The sequence below is a fragment of the Mugil cephalus genome, chromosome 14, assembly GCF_022458985.1.
Source record: "Mugil cephalus isolate CIBA_MC_2020 chromosome 14, CIBA_Mcephalus_1.1, whole genome shotgun sequence".
NCBI lineage: Eukaryota > Metazoa > Chordata > Actinopteri > Mugiliformes > Mugilidae > Mugil > Mugil cephalus.
Window position 1 is genome coordinate 8,231,354 of NC_061783.1, and position 15,071 is coordinate 8,246,424.

Sequence of the window (15,071 nt, forward strand, 5' to 3'; positions counted from 1 at the left end):
ATAGACAGTTGCCCCTGACGACCGCGTTGTGAACCAGTCCCGTAGGGCCGAGAGAGTAGGAAATTAATTCTTTTTTCAAAAGCGCAGTGTATAAGCCAGAAATTCTCGGTAACTTGTAGAGGTAGAGCAGAGCCGGTATTAATCACGCCAGTAAGTCTAGCAAAAGTATGGGAGGAGGGTCATCGAAAACACAGTTCCATATATTCTGGCTCCCAACATTCAAGATGGTGTCACCAGTATGGATGAAGTGAAGACACAGCGGCCATTTTTTCTTCAATCCATTTTAAACACAGGTTTAACAATTATATCTGTGCAATAAGACATGTCTGCTATGAAAAGGGCCTACTGGTTATTAGTTAGAGACAGAATAACTAAGTGTTCTGGTGCTCCACGTACAAAACAAGCAGGTCTTCCAACAAAGACAAAGCAGGGCTGATTAATTATCCTTGTCTGTTTGTCCGACAGCCAAATAAAGTAGCCTAAACAAGAAAATGTTCAAGAGTAACAAAGATACCAGGCTGACCTTTTCTCCTTTGGCGCCATCTGATCCTGTGTCTCCCTGCCAAAACATACAAATACACAGAAATAAAACCCAAGAAAGCAAATTAATCCCAGCTCAACCCGACGGGCATGTTTGTTTAGAGATGTCGTGCCTCGGCATGGAGTTGGAAGCATACTGGTCAATGCAATTAGGCAGATGTGTGAGTATATCGGTAATGTGTGTGTGGGTGACTTGAGCAGCTTGAAATTCATGCAGACACACACAAACACACACGCACACACCTATTTAGGTGGCCTTAAGTAGGTGTGTGCGTGTGTATGCAGTTTTTTTCTCTTTTGTGTTTTTTTTTTGGAGTTTAGTTGAGCCAGTTTGCTTGCACCGGCTTTAGGAGAAAGCCTTCTACTGTGCTGATCTTAGCATATCTGAATGTGTAGGAATGCAGATGAGTGTGTGTATAGGTCACACTGCCACAGAATATGAATGAGCTGTAAGCGATAAATGAATGAGGAGGAACTCTGTACCTTCTGTCCTGCGCTGCCGTCTGCTCCTTGAAGGCCCTGGTAAATAAGGGCAAAAAATAAAAGGAGAGAGAGAGAAGGGAAGCAGGGATGATCCAGAAGTTAAGAGTTAGTTAAACTTTGTCAGAGTGAGGTCATATTTCCCTCTCCCTCTCGGTTGCTCAACCTCCTTCTCCCTCTGCCCTAACCAGCTAAGACAGATGGATGCTGGCACTGTTGGAAATCGTTGCACAGAGAATCTCATAAGGCTCAAGATTTATATTATTTTTCCCCCCCTATAAATCATTCTCTATATTACCTTCCAGGTAAGATGCAGAATGAACAGAAAGAGAAACAGAACGCACCGTATGTGGAGTCACTTGAGGGAGGCGTTAAGACGTTAAGATTACATTAAGAAAAAAGACCTTTACCTAGGAGAATAAACATTTGACAGCGTATCACGCCTTCTCCCCTTGAGTTGACGCAACACCGTGAGAATTACAAGGGCAAGTGCAGCCCCGGGGTGGAAATAAATGTCATATTTCCCCTCAGAACGATAAGAGAAATAAAATACGCACACTATCAAACGAGTACTCAAGGTTCAATTGTCAGCTACAGCTCAGACCATGTCTATAAGCCCTAAATAAAATATGTAGCAAGATCGTAAAAATGTAAAAGTGAACATCCCAGGCAGCTGCAGAATACATTACAGCCTGACATTACGATCAAACTGCTTTACTTACAGGCGGTCCTCTCTCTCCTACCCCCGGTAATCCAGGTTCTCCTTTAGGGCCGGGTTTCCCTTGCAAAGACACTGTGTTGCCCATGTCTGTAGGCAGCACTGGACAAACTTCACATGGGTCACCCTGAAGATTGAGTCAACAATACAATGTGTCCAACAGAGACCACACAGACGTGTAGATAAAGAGATTAGGGACAGTGTTGGCGAGGAATTATACCTTCTCTCCCTTAACCCCCCCTGGTCCCCTTGGTCCCTGGGAAAACAAAAGAATCCCAGTCAAACACTGATGTATCAGCTCTTAGGCAGAATACTGTCTACTGGAAGCTCATGCATACATTACTGAATACCAATCAATGTTTAAAAGAGTCTCACTGGATCTCCTGGAAAGCCATCTTCCCCCGGTAGTCCTGCATCTCCCTAGTAAAACAAAGTGAAAACTGAAAATTATACTACAAGTTTATTTTTTTAAACCGCATTCATCCCATTTTGGGTTTGCGTGCAATCTAAAAGAGATCATACAAGCTTTCCACTATATTCAGCTTTCATTTCAACTACAGCACCTTCCAATGAATGTTTTATAGGGAGGAGGTTATTTTATTTCAGCTTCACTGTCAAGAATAATGTATGTTAGGATCTAAGGTATGTACTGTATGTTAATGCAAGATTTGTGTCATCACAACTATTACCCTGCTGATATGTGACGTGGTGAATGGAAGCTTGTACTACAGTTGCTATTGTTTTTTAATGGTAAAACCATATCAGACACAAATGTCCACTTAAATAACATGACATATTTTTTGCCACCTTTAAACATAGTAATGGAGGGAACTTGAACTCTATAAACTGTTTAAAAATGGACAGAAATAAGCTTTGGAAGCTTACTACTTGGAATCTGTCCAATACTTTTAACTATTTTAACTTTATATCAATGTTTTTTACCTAAATATTTGAATTATTTTAAGTTAACTATTTAAATAAGTTATACATTAATTTAAGCTACCTAGTTTAGTAGGTTATTCGTTACATTTAGCTAGCCGTAGCGTTTAAACAGATCATCTGTTAGGGTACGTAAATGTATCTTGTTGTTCCCTCATTCATTCATTTTTACAAGATATTTGAACAGTTTATCCGCTCCGTTTTGCTCCCATTAATTAAAGCCATTTCATTTTGCTTGTTATCTGTTAACTTCAGCTAACCATCTCAGCTGCTAATCGATTTCAATCTAATTTTATTTAATCCATCCATCCAATTTTATTTTATTTTTTCTGTGTTCAATCATTACATCACAATCACATGCTTTCAGCTAATTATTTCAACTTCCCTGCTCTCTCACTATGTGTTCTCCTACTCAACATGTATAGAATATGTGACTATACATTTTAATCATCTCTCAGCACTATGTACCTCCTCCTCCAACTGCAGAGTTACCCCCGGAATTACAAATACTCCAGGTTGTCATTGGTTTTGATACTTTGATATAACATAAAGAACCACAGTAATGCAACAGGGACTGATACAATATTATAGTAAAAAGTATCATGTCAGAATTTAGCCTACCTTTTCTCCTTTTGCACCACCAGGTCCACCAGGAGGGCCCTAGCAGGAAAAAAAGGAACATAAATCTTTTTAAATGGCTTTCTTAAGATGCTTTTAGGCTTTTGTCAAGGGCAATAAAATCTGCGCAAAAAAGGTGTCCTGCCAAGTCCTCTCTTGCACTTCTGAGAGCACTATCTAATAAAAGTATGTTTTTGTCAAGCTGAGAGGAGTGTGAGGAGATTAAGGTAATCAGTGCAAGAACTTTATCTGATAAGTGCACATATTGTTCTCATTCCTTTTGCTAAATTGCACACTCACTGGAGGGCCCGGCTTTCCAATTCCCGGTAAGCCTGGAAGTCCGGGCTTCCCTGGCTCCCCAGCCAATCCTTCGGGACCAACCGTACCTGGTGTACCCTGGGAGACAGGTTAAACGCGAATCTATTAGATCCAAAGTGGACTGAATGAATGCGACAGAAAGGTTGACTGTATAAACTCCCAGACTTAATGCGGACAGACCTTCTGTCCCTTGGGGCCGACCACACAGACGGACCCTCCTCGACCCTGGGAAATGGTGACAGACAGAAAGAGAAGCGACATCATCAGTGTCGGCCAAGAGTAATCAAACAACCTCTGCTGAAATCTATTCCCCAAATGTCTCCATATATCCTTAAAAAGGCACTTGTTGGTTTCCCTCATTTGTTTGACATTTCACAATGGGAAATAGAACGATGGAGAATTATAGTGCCCGTAAGATGTATTATCTTCACTGGCGCATATGCAATATTTTCTGCCTGTCTGATTCAAGTCACATAAACAAGCACATTCATATTCACAATGTCAGATGGATGGGAGGCTTAAGAAAATCTATCCTCCGCCGAATCCATCTGGCCACGACAAGCACTTAGCCCGGTGAACAGCTAAATGTGAGCGCGTCTTATTCTGAAACCGGGGGGGAAAATCTCAGAGCGCGCACGCACACGCCATAATTTGTTCCTCAAAACTTTTCATGCGTCTACAGGATCCCTGCACCGAACAGGGAAGATTAAAAGGTTTAAGTCCTCCTGAATAGACGGCTGCCTGTGTGAGAGAGACGAACAGCACAGTCAATGAGGCAGCATTGATTGTGCAAGCTTTGTTGCTCTAGCCTAATCTAACAGGCATTAACAGGCCGACTTAACGCAGTGGGAGAGAGGAGGGGGTGAGAAATGATATCAATGGGAGTCTGAGCTTAAAGAGTAATACCGTATAAGTTTGCTGAATATCTGCTGTAGTCTGATAAAAGTGGCTGTGTAAGTGGATATGTGTGTAAGTGCATTAGCGAGCGCGCATTTATAATATATATATATATATATATATTATAACACAGCATCAGACTTAACCTCAAAGAGAATGTCGTACCCAATAGACTGTGATTCTAATACAAAAGAAAAACAAACACTTACATCCCTCCCTGGAGTGCCTGTCAGACCCTGTGGACCGATCTCTCCCTTCTGACCTTTTTGTCCCTAGACAAAGCCGGTGAAAAAAGAGGTTAGAATTTAATTAGATGACCATTGGAAGGTCATATCTTCATTACTCATCACCAAAAGTTTCTTAAACGGTTCACCTTGTAGCCAGCTGCTTCGCCCCAGTTGCCTGGCGATGCCTGTGGAGAGGAAGGAAGACAAGGCCCAGATCAATGGCGCAGCTCTAAAGGGACAACACACACACGCACACACACACACACACACACACACACACACACACACCACCGGAGCTTTGCAAACAACACAGTGACCAGTCAGCACCCCGTATGGAGTACAAGCAGGAGCCATATGCCCCATTCACACAAACAACCTAACAAACAGGAGCATGCACTCGTATTATGCAGACACTGATCTGAGGTCTGAACAGATGCATACACATGAATCACACGCAGTTCATAAAACACAATGTATGCAGTCGCAGAGGCACACACACACGTGCACGCACACTCATCTGGAAATAGACATAAAAGACACAGCTTCATTCCAACTGCATGATTAATATTGGAATTGGATGCTTCAAAATGGTGTTTTGAATAAATATCAAACTAAATGGCCGAGGGCTATTTAGGGTTGGAAGGCAGGCGGATGCGTCGCCGTGACTTGTGGGGAAGCGTTGGCACTCACCTGCTCGCCTTTCTCTCCCTTCTGGCCCTTGGGTCCCTCTGTGCACTGAGGTTAGAGACATTTGGTTGGCATGTATTGTCACAGAACACTCTTGGAGAAAAAGATTTGCAGGGCTTTCTGCGCTGCATGTCAAATAATGAAACAATGTCGCTTTTTTTTTGTTGTTGTTGTTGTTGTTGTTGTTTTTTTAATCCACGAGACGAGGCACAGCGTGAGAGTGGGACACAATGGAAGAGTTACTTACTGGGCCTGAATGGGAGCCAGAACAGCCATCACCCTAAAATGGAGCGAGGAAGAGAAGGAGATTGATTGTTTGTGGGTGAGGAATAGGAGCAGTGTCAGGTAGGTGGTAAATTGGTACATAGCCAGAAACATATTAGACTACAGCAGAAGCATCAAAGTGTGCCGTGTATGAGTGTGTGTGTATCGTGCTAGGCTTGTCTGGGCACATGTGATGACTTCATACATACCACTGACATTACTTACTACACACTCACACGCGCATATTTGTGTGTCTGCAGATGTCCTTCACACTCACCCGATCGCCTTTTTCTCCTTTCAACCCAGCAGCCCCATCAGAGCTTACTACCTGCAACACACACGAACACAGTTACACACTCCCCAGTTTTATACTCCTCACATGATCTCATGGAAAGAGGTGAAAGTAAAGATCAGTGACCCTTACATTTTCTTCCCTATTCAGGAATAAACAACCAGCACACTAAAGATAGACAGAGAAAAAGAGATTCATTATTGTATTGTGTCTATTATCAGCTGAAGGATTCGTTGTCAAGGTCTGGTAGTTTCTGCTGTCACCTGGCAGTGGCGCTGTTGCACAAAACTAAACGGTGCTGAATCCTGACAGCGTGCAGGATGCAGTTAAAAAAAAAAAAGGGATGAGAGGTGGGCAAGTGGGCATACATGCAGCACACACACCCACCGGAGCCAGAGATCAATAGGAATGTCTGATTCCCACAGCACAGGAGTGAGCCGACCAGCTGCTCCTCACAGGAGGGCACACAGGCACACACATGCACATACTAAGTAAGTATAACCGTTATAAATAACTGAAGCTTTTTCAGCGGAAGCGAGTAATTAAAGCCGCCCAGTGTTTGTGGGAGGCCTGCTCCCACAAACTCCCGGAAGTTGCGCTGAAGCTGTGACTTCTGAGCTCGCTGAAATGACGAAGGTGGGCCGGTAACAGCACAGAGACAAAGTATAATCCTCTCCTTGCTTTTCTCCCTCCACCTCCTCCTCCTCCTCCTCCTCCTCCAACCTCGCACAAGCTACAGATCTATCAATGGCTGGCTAGACCAGCTGCAGTGACGTGTCACTCTTTCCGAGCTCTTTGCTGCGTATGTGAGCTCAGTCGGGTCCTTAAGTCCATTTAAAACTTGAGCAGACCTGCTTTTCATTCTTTATTCCTTCAATGCTGAATGAAAAAAAAAAAAAAACTAAAATGCAATGCTGTAAAAGAACAGCATACATTTTCCACGCATTATAAAACTCTCAACCTCTCTTTTACCTTTAACATCATTTTGTGCATTTCTGCACGTACTGTGTATTACTTCCCTATACGGCATAAGAACATGAATGAATGAAAACTACACATAAGAAAAATCACCTTTAAGGGTCTGTCATTTCAATATATATAATTATCATTGCTGTATTTGTATACTCAAGCTGCATTTTGTTTTGCAGCAGTCAGTACATAAAATATATCATACATATAATACAGTATTTTCATTTTATAAGTCAATACAGCAAATGTGTTCAAGTGGAGAAAATCTGATTCTTCTGATAATTATCAGTTAAATTTCTTTTAGCTCTGTGTTGGTCTCCACCAAGTTTATTTATCTGCTAAAGCTCCTACTCTTGCTAAAAGTGGGGTGATAACATGACCAGTTAGCTAGTACTCGTGAAACATTTCCCGTGACACATCACCACTTCACCTATGGTCTCTATAAAAATGCAGATTACTGCAGCTTTAAGCATATTTTGTACAAGTATTAACTTTTTGATTTTTGAGGGTACAGAGTAGGGCCAATTTTTGACATCTACATCTAAAAAAAGGCTCTCGTTCAACATCATGCATGCAAACACCACTGATTATTTAGATTATTTATCTGTTATTTTACTGTGCAGGCCTTGTTTTTGGTGCTCTCTCTTTTTTCCTCACCTGCCAGTTCTCGCCAAAAGAAGGGAAAGGCCCAGCTCACACTAATGACAATCACATAACATTTGTTTCAACTGGTATTTGTGATCATCTGGGAAGTTATTTTCAGAATCAGTGTAAAATGGATGCTAAATTACACAAGAGATTTTATTTCTTCAATAGCCTTTTTTGTGAAGAGATTTTTGCAGATATGCGGAGCTTCGCCTTTTGACCCGCATAATGACGAGTCCACTGCGAGAAGCAAGGGGAGAGTGTGTCCTGGGACTGTGCAGCAGAAGTCAGATCATTTACCGTCATAATCACATTAATTCATACGCCTGCTTGGTGTACACGTTGCTATTGCTCAACGCTGTGTACAGTGTTGTGTTATTGATGAATTCCTATGGGTGGCCTGCCTACCTTCACACTGAAGAAATCTCTTCCCTGTGTAATCTGACTAAATTAAATTCACAGCACAAAAGAGAAGTCACTTTTGTTTCTTTTGCAAGTGTGTGCCCCCAGTGGCAGGGTAAGCTTGCGCGGCTCCGGGCCCAGGTAATAACCTACATTGAGCAAGTCAGGAGAGGCGGCCAGCTGCATTAGTAAGCACACACAGGAGCAACATAATGAAGCGTCTGGAGTTTTGTATTCTATTTGTGAACAGAACATGCCTATTGTAGGTGAATGACAAAATTAATAGGCAGCAGCAACTCCCGGCTGAGACTCGGCGCATAATGAGGTGTAAATCAGTCAGTCAGCAAGCTGAATGTGTGTGTGTGAGGGAGGTAAGAGGAAGCAGAGCTTTTCTTTCTAAGTCCTGGGAACAACACACATAGACAAAAAAATAAAGGAGCACAGACTCATATGACCTGCATATTGTCTGCCTGTTATAAATTCAACAGTACACACATGCGGTAAGTCTGTCCATATGCTTTGTAATCTTGGACTCGAGTACACATGGGGGATATAAAAACTTAGACTTTTGAGCCCACATGACTTTCTTGCTTTGATTGTCTTAGTTTGAGCCACTACATTGTCCCACAAGTCCCAGAAATTCAATAGTGTTAAGCTGCGTGTGCGTGCGTCGGTGTGAATGGGGAGGCTTACCTTCTCTGCCATGTCCTTGGAAGCAAAAATGTCCTGTTTGGTCAGAGAAAGGCAAGAAGAGTCAGCATTTTCACTTTCACATCACATCTGACCATTTTTGATTCAACTTTAACGCACATCTGGCTTGTGTCTATGTTAGATTGGGTCACCTGATATCCAAATACGCCAGAGGCCATCTAGAGAAATAATACTATTCTGGATGTCCTCATTTTGGCGAATCCAGTTTCTTATTTCAACAGTTTTATTCAATATTATTTTCAACATCTCTCAACATCTCAAACCTTTGATATTTATAGTCCCAGTCACTGGTTCAAATAACAGAATCTGGATTTTAAAGATGCCATAATATCTACATCGTGAGAGATCTTTTATATTGGGAAGCTGTTGTTTTCCGGGTACATGTGGAGTGCATCCCCTTAAATCATGTTTCCGTTACAATTTGTTGCATCAGTTAAACAACAAAGAAAGACGAAATAGGGGCCATCTTGGTTGCACACGCGGGTCATTAGCAGTTAGTCTTTATCCTGGGCAAAAAAAAAAGAAAAAAAAAAGAAAAGACATGAAAGAGGAAGAGAAGTTCTGTACCTCATAAGCCCTGAGGTAAATGAAGAGATGGACCCCACTGTGCACGGAATTACAAATCAGACCGAGAAAAAAGAAAGGAGTCAACAAGAAGGAGGAAGGACTGGAAAGCTGAGCGGAAACAATCCGTTCAAGATGGCAAGTTGGAGGAAGAATTAAGGAAGAGCTTCAGCAAAGGGTAGAGGAGAGGAGACTTTTTAAAGATGCTGTTGGACTGTAACACAAAAAGTCAAGTGGAGACAGAGTCCCTGGAAACTAGACACAAAGAAGACTTTGGGTCTTTCGAGGACTAGATGACCTTTCAGCGGGGAGCCGAGTTGAAAGGAAGAGAAATAAAGATGTGCACAGTGGTGGAAGATAAGAAACATTGTGGGGGAGATTTGTCGAACCTCAGAAGGTGGTAACTGCTTCGACCCACACACAAACACACCAAACCTGATTCGACAAAAGAGCGTTTGTTTGACATAACAGGATGATGGAACTCATTAATGTATTTCACTGTCACTTTGTGCCGCCACCGTTCAAGCATACATATCTTTATATTATTTTTTTAAAAGACATTCCAGAGTTTCCAAAGTGGCTATACAAAATACTGAGTTGAATTTTGTGAAAATATAAGCAAGACATTCAAGCATATATAATGTGGAATGCCCTACTCTGAATACTTCATTCACTAGTGTGAATTAGCGAGCTAGGCTAGAGTTTATATGAGATATGGTCTAAACTTCTTCAACCTTAAGGCAGCAGTTTCACTTTTTTTTTCTTTTTTTTTAAATATGCTTAGCGTACTTTGCCCGTGTTTCTTTGCCAAAGGTTAAATTAAAAGATTGCTCCTACATATGAATAAAGTCGCTTGTTAGCTTGAGACTAAGACTGGAAATAGGCTCTGTTTAAGTTAACAAATGTAAGCTAGAAGCTCATTAAAATACATTGTCTATATGGCATTTTCATAGGCAACCAGCAAAGTCAAGACACACTTTTAGGCCCACTTTATTACTTTTGACCTGAGCCAGGCTAGCTCCGTCTTAATTTAGCAGCGGGGAAGAGCTAGCGGCAAGTTAGCTTAGCTAAACTGAGTTCCATACAGTATTTACTGAGCAGACATGAGCGTAGCATTGACCCTCTCAACTAATTCTCTGCCAGAAAGCAATTACGAGTAGGCTATTACCCAAAATGTCAAAGCTTTTTCTTTCAAAGACTACTCCAAGGGTTTAACATTTCGCTCCCAGATTCATACTGAACACTTAAAAATCCACTCACCAAGAACTGATCAAATTTGCAGAACCAGATATACTATTAGTTTTTCTTCCCTACATTACTTCCGCCGCTACTCAGTTGTTGACAGTTTCAGTCAAATATTTTTGTGTGTCCTCACTTGCTAAATTACGTGCGAAATGAACCATCCACGCTGAGTAAAATTGGTGGTTTCCCTTTAAGGCAACTTAAAAAGGGAAAGGAAGTAAATACACACCCACAGAAATGGTATTTAACCTGTAGGTGACACCACTCCCTCCGCAGGAATAATGTGATGTACGGAACACATGACATTCCACGTATGCAGCGGTTAATGTGCAGTCACTGAGCAAGGCTTAGTGGTTCAGTGGAACGGTGCTACGGCTAAACAACATCTGGCCTGCACGCTTGAATCTTGAGTTGCACAGTTAATTTACTGCACGAAACAAACATGTAGATGGTAAGAGAAAGTCCTCAAGATGTTGCACTGTAAATGCATGCATTTGCATGTGTGGAAAACACCCTTGAAGGGTAGGGAGAGAATGGATAAAAGCTGCTTGTCAAAAAGTGAAGAAATACATGTGTTGTTGCACCGGATGTAATGGAGACAGAGATGCTGGTTACGTTACTATCTCCGAAAATATTGTCCTATAAAACTAAATGTCAGTCTGCGGCGAGCGATAGCAGAGCAAATAGCAAGGGCTACAGGTGAGGGAGAGAAAGAAACATGGAATGAGATGACATGCCTGCCGTTGCCTGGAACCGTCTGCGGGACTGATTAATGCGCCTCAAAGTCTGCCAGAGCTCTAAGTTAACACCAGCATTCCACATGACAAACACCGAGCTCTAATGAACGGATAATTGGATATAGATCCCATTAATATGAATGATGAAACAAGCGGGTGTGAAAGTGAATTCCCTTTGCGTTACACCGGCGGAAGTATCAGGCAGTATTGAAACAGCCACATAAAAAAAAATGCCGCGGATGTTTTGTGTTAAAAAAAAACAAAAAACAACTGCTCCCATGTGTTGCGAATGGTTCTGTTTGTCATGCGTTGGACACCGCTTGCAGAAACATTAAACGATGGCTCCCAGTCGGCTTAACTAAACGGCAGTCATAATAAACTCAGCGGTGGTAAAGACAGAACAGAAAACATGCTTTCCATGAGGGAGTTTGAAATGAGTACAAGTACGCCATTTGGTTTAAGTCCTGTTGGCCAGTGTTCGCCTGCCAGCAGGATCATCCGATTATCAAATAGTTGAGGCCAATTATGCGTATGTTTGTGAGCGTGTTATGTCTCTGCCTGATGTGTTAAATTACAATGAAAGAGTAAGATGTTTGAGGGTAGATTTAATGGCATTTCCGCTCTGTTTATTGTGCTTGAACAGATGCTGCAGTGTTTATTAGGTATTTGGCGTGTTTAAGGAAATCGTATGCGATATTTTGTTTTATTTTTTCTTAACTATAGGATAGATGTCTCAGTGCTGTGCTGGTGGTCTGTGATTTACCTGGTTGAACGTGTGGTCCAGGTCATTTTCAGCAGCACGGCGGCTCTTCGGGGCGTCAGGAGGGCACTGCAAGCATGCAATACACAAATAAATTTAAGACAGTAGCGCTTCAGTTGTTTGTGCAGGGTATAGAAATCCGACATAAAAACAAATCCCTCTGAATCTCGCATCCTGTTCGTGGCTTGGCTAACACAGAAGTAGCCATCTGCGCTAGCTTTAAAACAGATATAAAAGGTAATTCCAAACCCACAACAAAAGTAAAACACAAACCCAGTAAAACAGAATCATAAATTTAAGCCAAACCATGTAACATTACTATGCAGTTTTATCTCTCTCAATTGCGTTTCAAGTGGCTGTGTGAGGCGGCCGTGCGAGGATCCACATATGCGCGCGCTCGCTCCTCCACTCCTCCACTTATACGCAGCTTAAAGGGAGCCCCGTAGCACACCTGCCTCGAGGAAAAGGAGAAGATGCTTCCTCCTTCACACCGTCTAATCGATTCTGCAGCGCACGGTCCCTCGTCCCAAGGGCCCCACACTTTCAAACTTCTGAAGGGGCTTCACACCTTGTTTGTATCCCTCTTATACATTCATTTGGTAATGAAAAACACACACATGCATGCACACGCACACTGCTCACATATGCTCAGGCCCCCCGGAGAATTCCGAGAAAATGTTGGCAAAATAAAAAAAAAAAAAAACCTTCAGCTTAAAAATAAACCCGAGAGCTGGCTTTTTTACAATTCTTCCCATACCTGAACAATTGGTTGCTCAACGCACAGTTGTACAGGCCAATGAATCTGTTTTCTATTTGATAAGGCTCTTGTCTGAACTCTGCAAACAATAACGGCACAACAATACAGAAGTAGGAGAAAAGACAGACAAGAGCAATATGGAGAAATATAAAAAGAAAGAAACTGCGTAGAAAAATGGTATTTCTGAAGCTGCCAGAGAGACGTGACGTACTTTGAACTGGGCCCTTTGTCACACTTGACAACGGGTACAAATAATACTGGCAAATTGCATGTGACTGAACTGCACACAATGGAATTACTCAGAGCCCAGTCAATATGTATAATATCACACTGCAAACTGTAGAACAGATTAAGTAGGGACCCCCCCTACCTACTATATGTGTTCTATATTAAACTCGGCCTAGTGCTATTTATAAATATCATTTCATATCATTTTTATGTCAGATTCATGTTAATGTGTGTGTAACGGCCCACCAAGACACTTCCTATTGTTACAATTGAAGGAGCCTAGGTGGGTCGTCAGAGGAACTGATTTCACCTGAGAGATGGGAGGAGCCAAAAGGCATAAAGGGATAAAGGGATGGCCTCCCATGATGGCTTCTATATTGGTTTAGGTTTGGTTTGTTTCTACATTTGTTTCAACACTCATCCAGACCCTCTCACGCACCCACACTTTGCACTATTGATCCTCTTCATATTTACACACTTCATCTTTTTAGTTTATTTCTGTGGTTAATTTAAATAAATCACATTTGGTTGACTTTATCACTGTGTGTGATCTCCCTGTTTGTTACCAACCTGAGTCAGGCTGTAACAACATATACATATAAACACACACACATAAAAAATGTCCAAAGAATTTGCAACCCCCTTACACTGCCTCCATGGACCCCCTAGGGGTCACGGGCCCCCTGTTGAAGAATATTTGTTAACTAACACAGTGCGATAGGCTTTTCCTATTCTGGAAGTCTGCTGGAGTGTTGTATAGTTGACGAAATGTGTGTTGCATGACAAAATGTAACGTAGCCAGCAGAGGTTTGCGCAGACCATCTAAAATTAGTCTCAAGAAAAAGAAACTGAGCATAATATGTTATTAAGTGTCACCAATTAACAGCAATAAACCTCCAGAGCATTTGCGGCAACTTTTTCTAATTCTATTTAATTTTGATAAATGTTTCCTGCAGCTGTGTAACAGTAAAAGCTTAAAAGAGACTACTGCCTGGGTTAAAGTTTCTGTAAAAATGGATACACTTTAAGCAGGGTTAAGAGGTTCAGGAAAAGCACAACATTACAAATGAAGCCTTGTGAAAGTCAGTGAATCCCAGAACAACTGCAGCTGAACAGCCATACCGATTCTCAAGAATCCACAAATGAATTTTCCTGGTAAGCGTTTACTTTTTTAGACTCAAACTGGTTGAATCAGACAAAAGACTGAACTGAACTGAACTCTGCTACATGAATGTGTAAAAGATTATCCAGCACATAACCTTCCCAACCTCTGAGGTGTCTTTTTGTTCCGATGAGACAAATGAGATGGTATTCACCCTCATTGCCTGATTACACATGATTGGTAATACCAGTGGATCCTGAAAGGTAATTTGATCATCTAGAATTATCCTGTCAGAGAATTGTATTAAAAAAAGATTTGCATTTGGAAAGGTAAGTATTATTGAGCTTTTATATTCATCCTCCAAGCTTGCGTCCATAAAGACAATGACTATTTTAATTATTTTCTTCTTATGGAACAAGGCAATTTGTTAACTGCCATTTGCCACTGAACCACTAGCCAGATACTAGGTATCTTGAGCATCAGGTTTCCATCTATGCTGACAACCTTTTAGTTTTTATGTCTGATCCAGACTGTGGTGACCCCATCCATATTCCACCCCCTGATGAAGACATTTGAACAGAAACAAGTTAGAAAATTTCCCTAAATTAATTACTATCCACCAGCGCTGAGGTCACAGACTATCCTCTCTCAAAGTTAAATTACCTCTCAGATTTGTTCAAATGTCATTTTTTTCCTCAGTTTGACTCCAGCAAATATTTCTCCTCTGCCATTCTATGCTTTGCCATTCCATTGCTCCCTTTTTGCAAAGCATCTTTACATTGATGGAACGCCTGCATCTTTCGCAAAACTTAACCCATGTATACAATTTACTAAGGACCCATTATCCAGTATCCACTCAGATACTTGCAATACTGACACTATTTTCAAAATCACTGCACTGGTTTTCTCACTTCTCTGCCTTCTACCTTGGCTGACACTATTTTAAACATCAATTCTTACCCCAGAGGTGCCAT

The 15,071-nt window shown here is 41.6% G+C and overlaps 1 protein-coding gene across 3 annotated transcripts in view; it reads right to left on the bottom strand.

Moving 5' to 3' along the window:
• Positions 1-15,071, bottom strand: part of col16a1 (collagen, type XVI, alpha 1) — a 67,168-nt gene that overhangs the window by 24,339 nt on the left and 27,758 nt on the right. For 2 of the 3 annotated variants that reach the window (XM_047605290.1, XM_047605287.1), the window contains exons 8-23: positions 12,014-12,079; positions 8,690-8,722; positions 6,113-6,148; positions 5,966-6,016; positions 5,672-5,704; positions 5,428-5,472; positions 4,884-4,922; positions 4,720-4,782; positions 3,794-3,838; positions 3,596-3,691; positions 3,299-3,337; positions 2,114-2,158; positions 1,959-1,994; positions 1,743-1,865; positions 1,024-1,059; positions 524-559 (exon numbers count right to left, since the gene is read on the bottom strand). In XM_047605290.1, coding sequence (XP_047461246.1) covers positions 524-559; positions 1,024-1,059; positions 1,743-1,865; positions 1,959-1,994; positions 2,114-2,158; positions 3,299-3,337; positions 3,596-3,691; positions 3,794-3,838; positions 4,720-4,782; positions 4,884-4,922; positions 5,428-5,472; positions 5,672-5,704; positions 5,966-6,016; positions 6,113-6,148; positions 8,690-8,722; positions 12,014-12,079 — 822 coding nt within the window. The remainder of the gene's footprint in view (positions 1-523; positions 560-1,023; positions 1,060-1,742; positions 1,866-1,958; positions 1,995-2,113; positions 2,159-3,298; positions 3,338-3,595; positions 3,692-3,793; positions 3,839-4,719; positions 4,783-4,883; positions 4,923-5,427; positions 5,473-5,671; positions 5,705-5,965; positions 6,017-6,112; positions 6,149-8,689; positions 8,723-12,013; positions 12,080-15,071) is intronic. The other variant, XM_047605289.1, reaches the window with a different exon arrangement.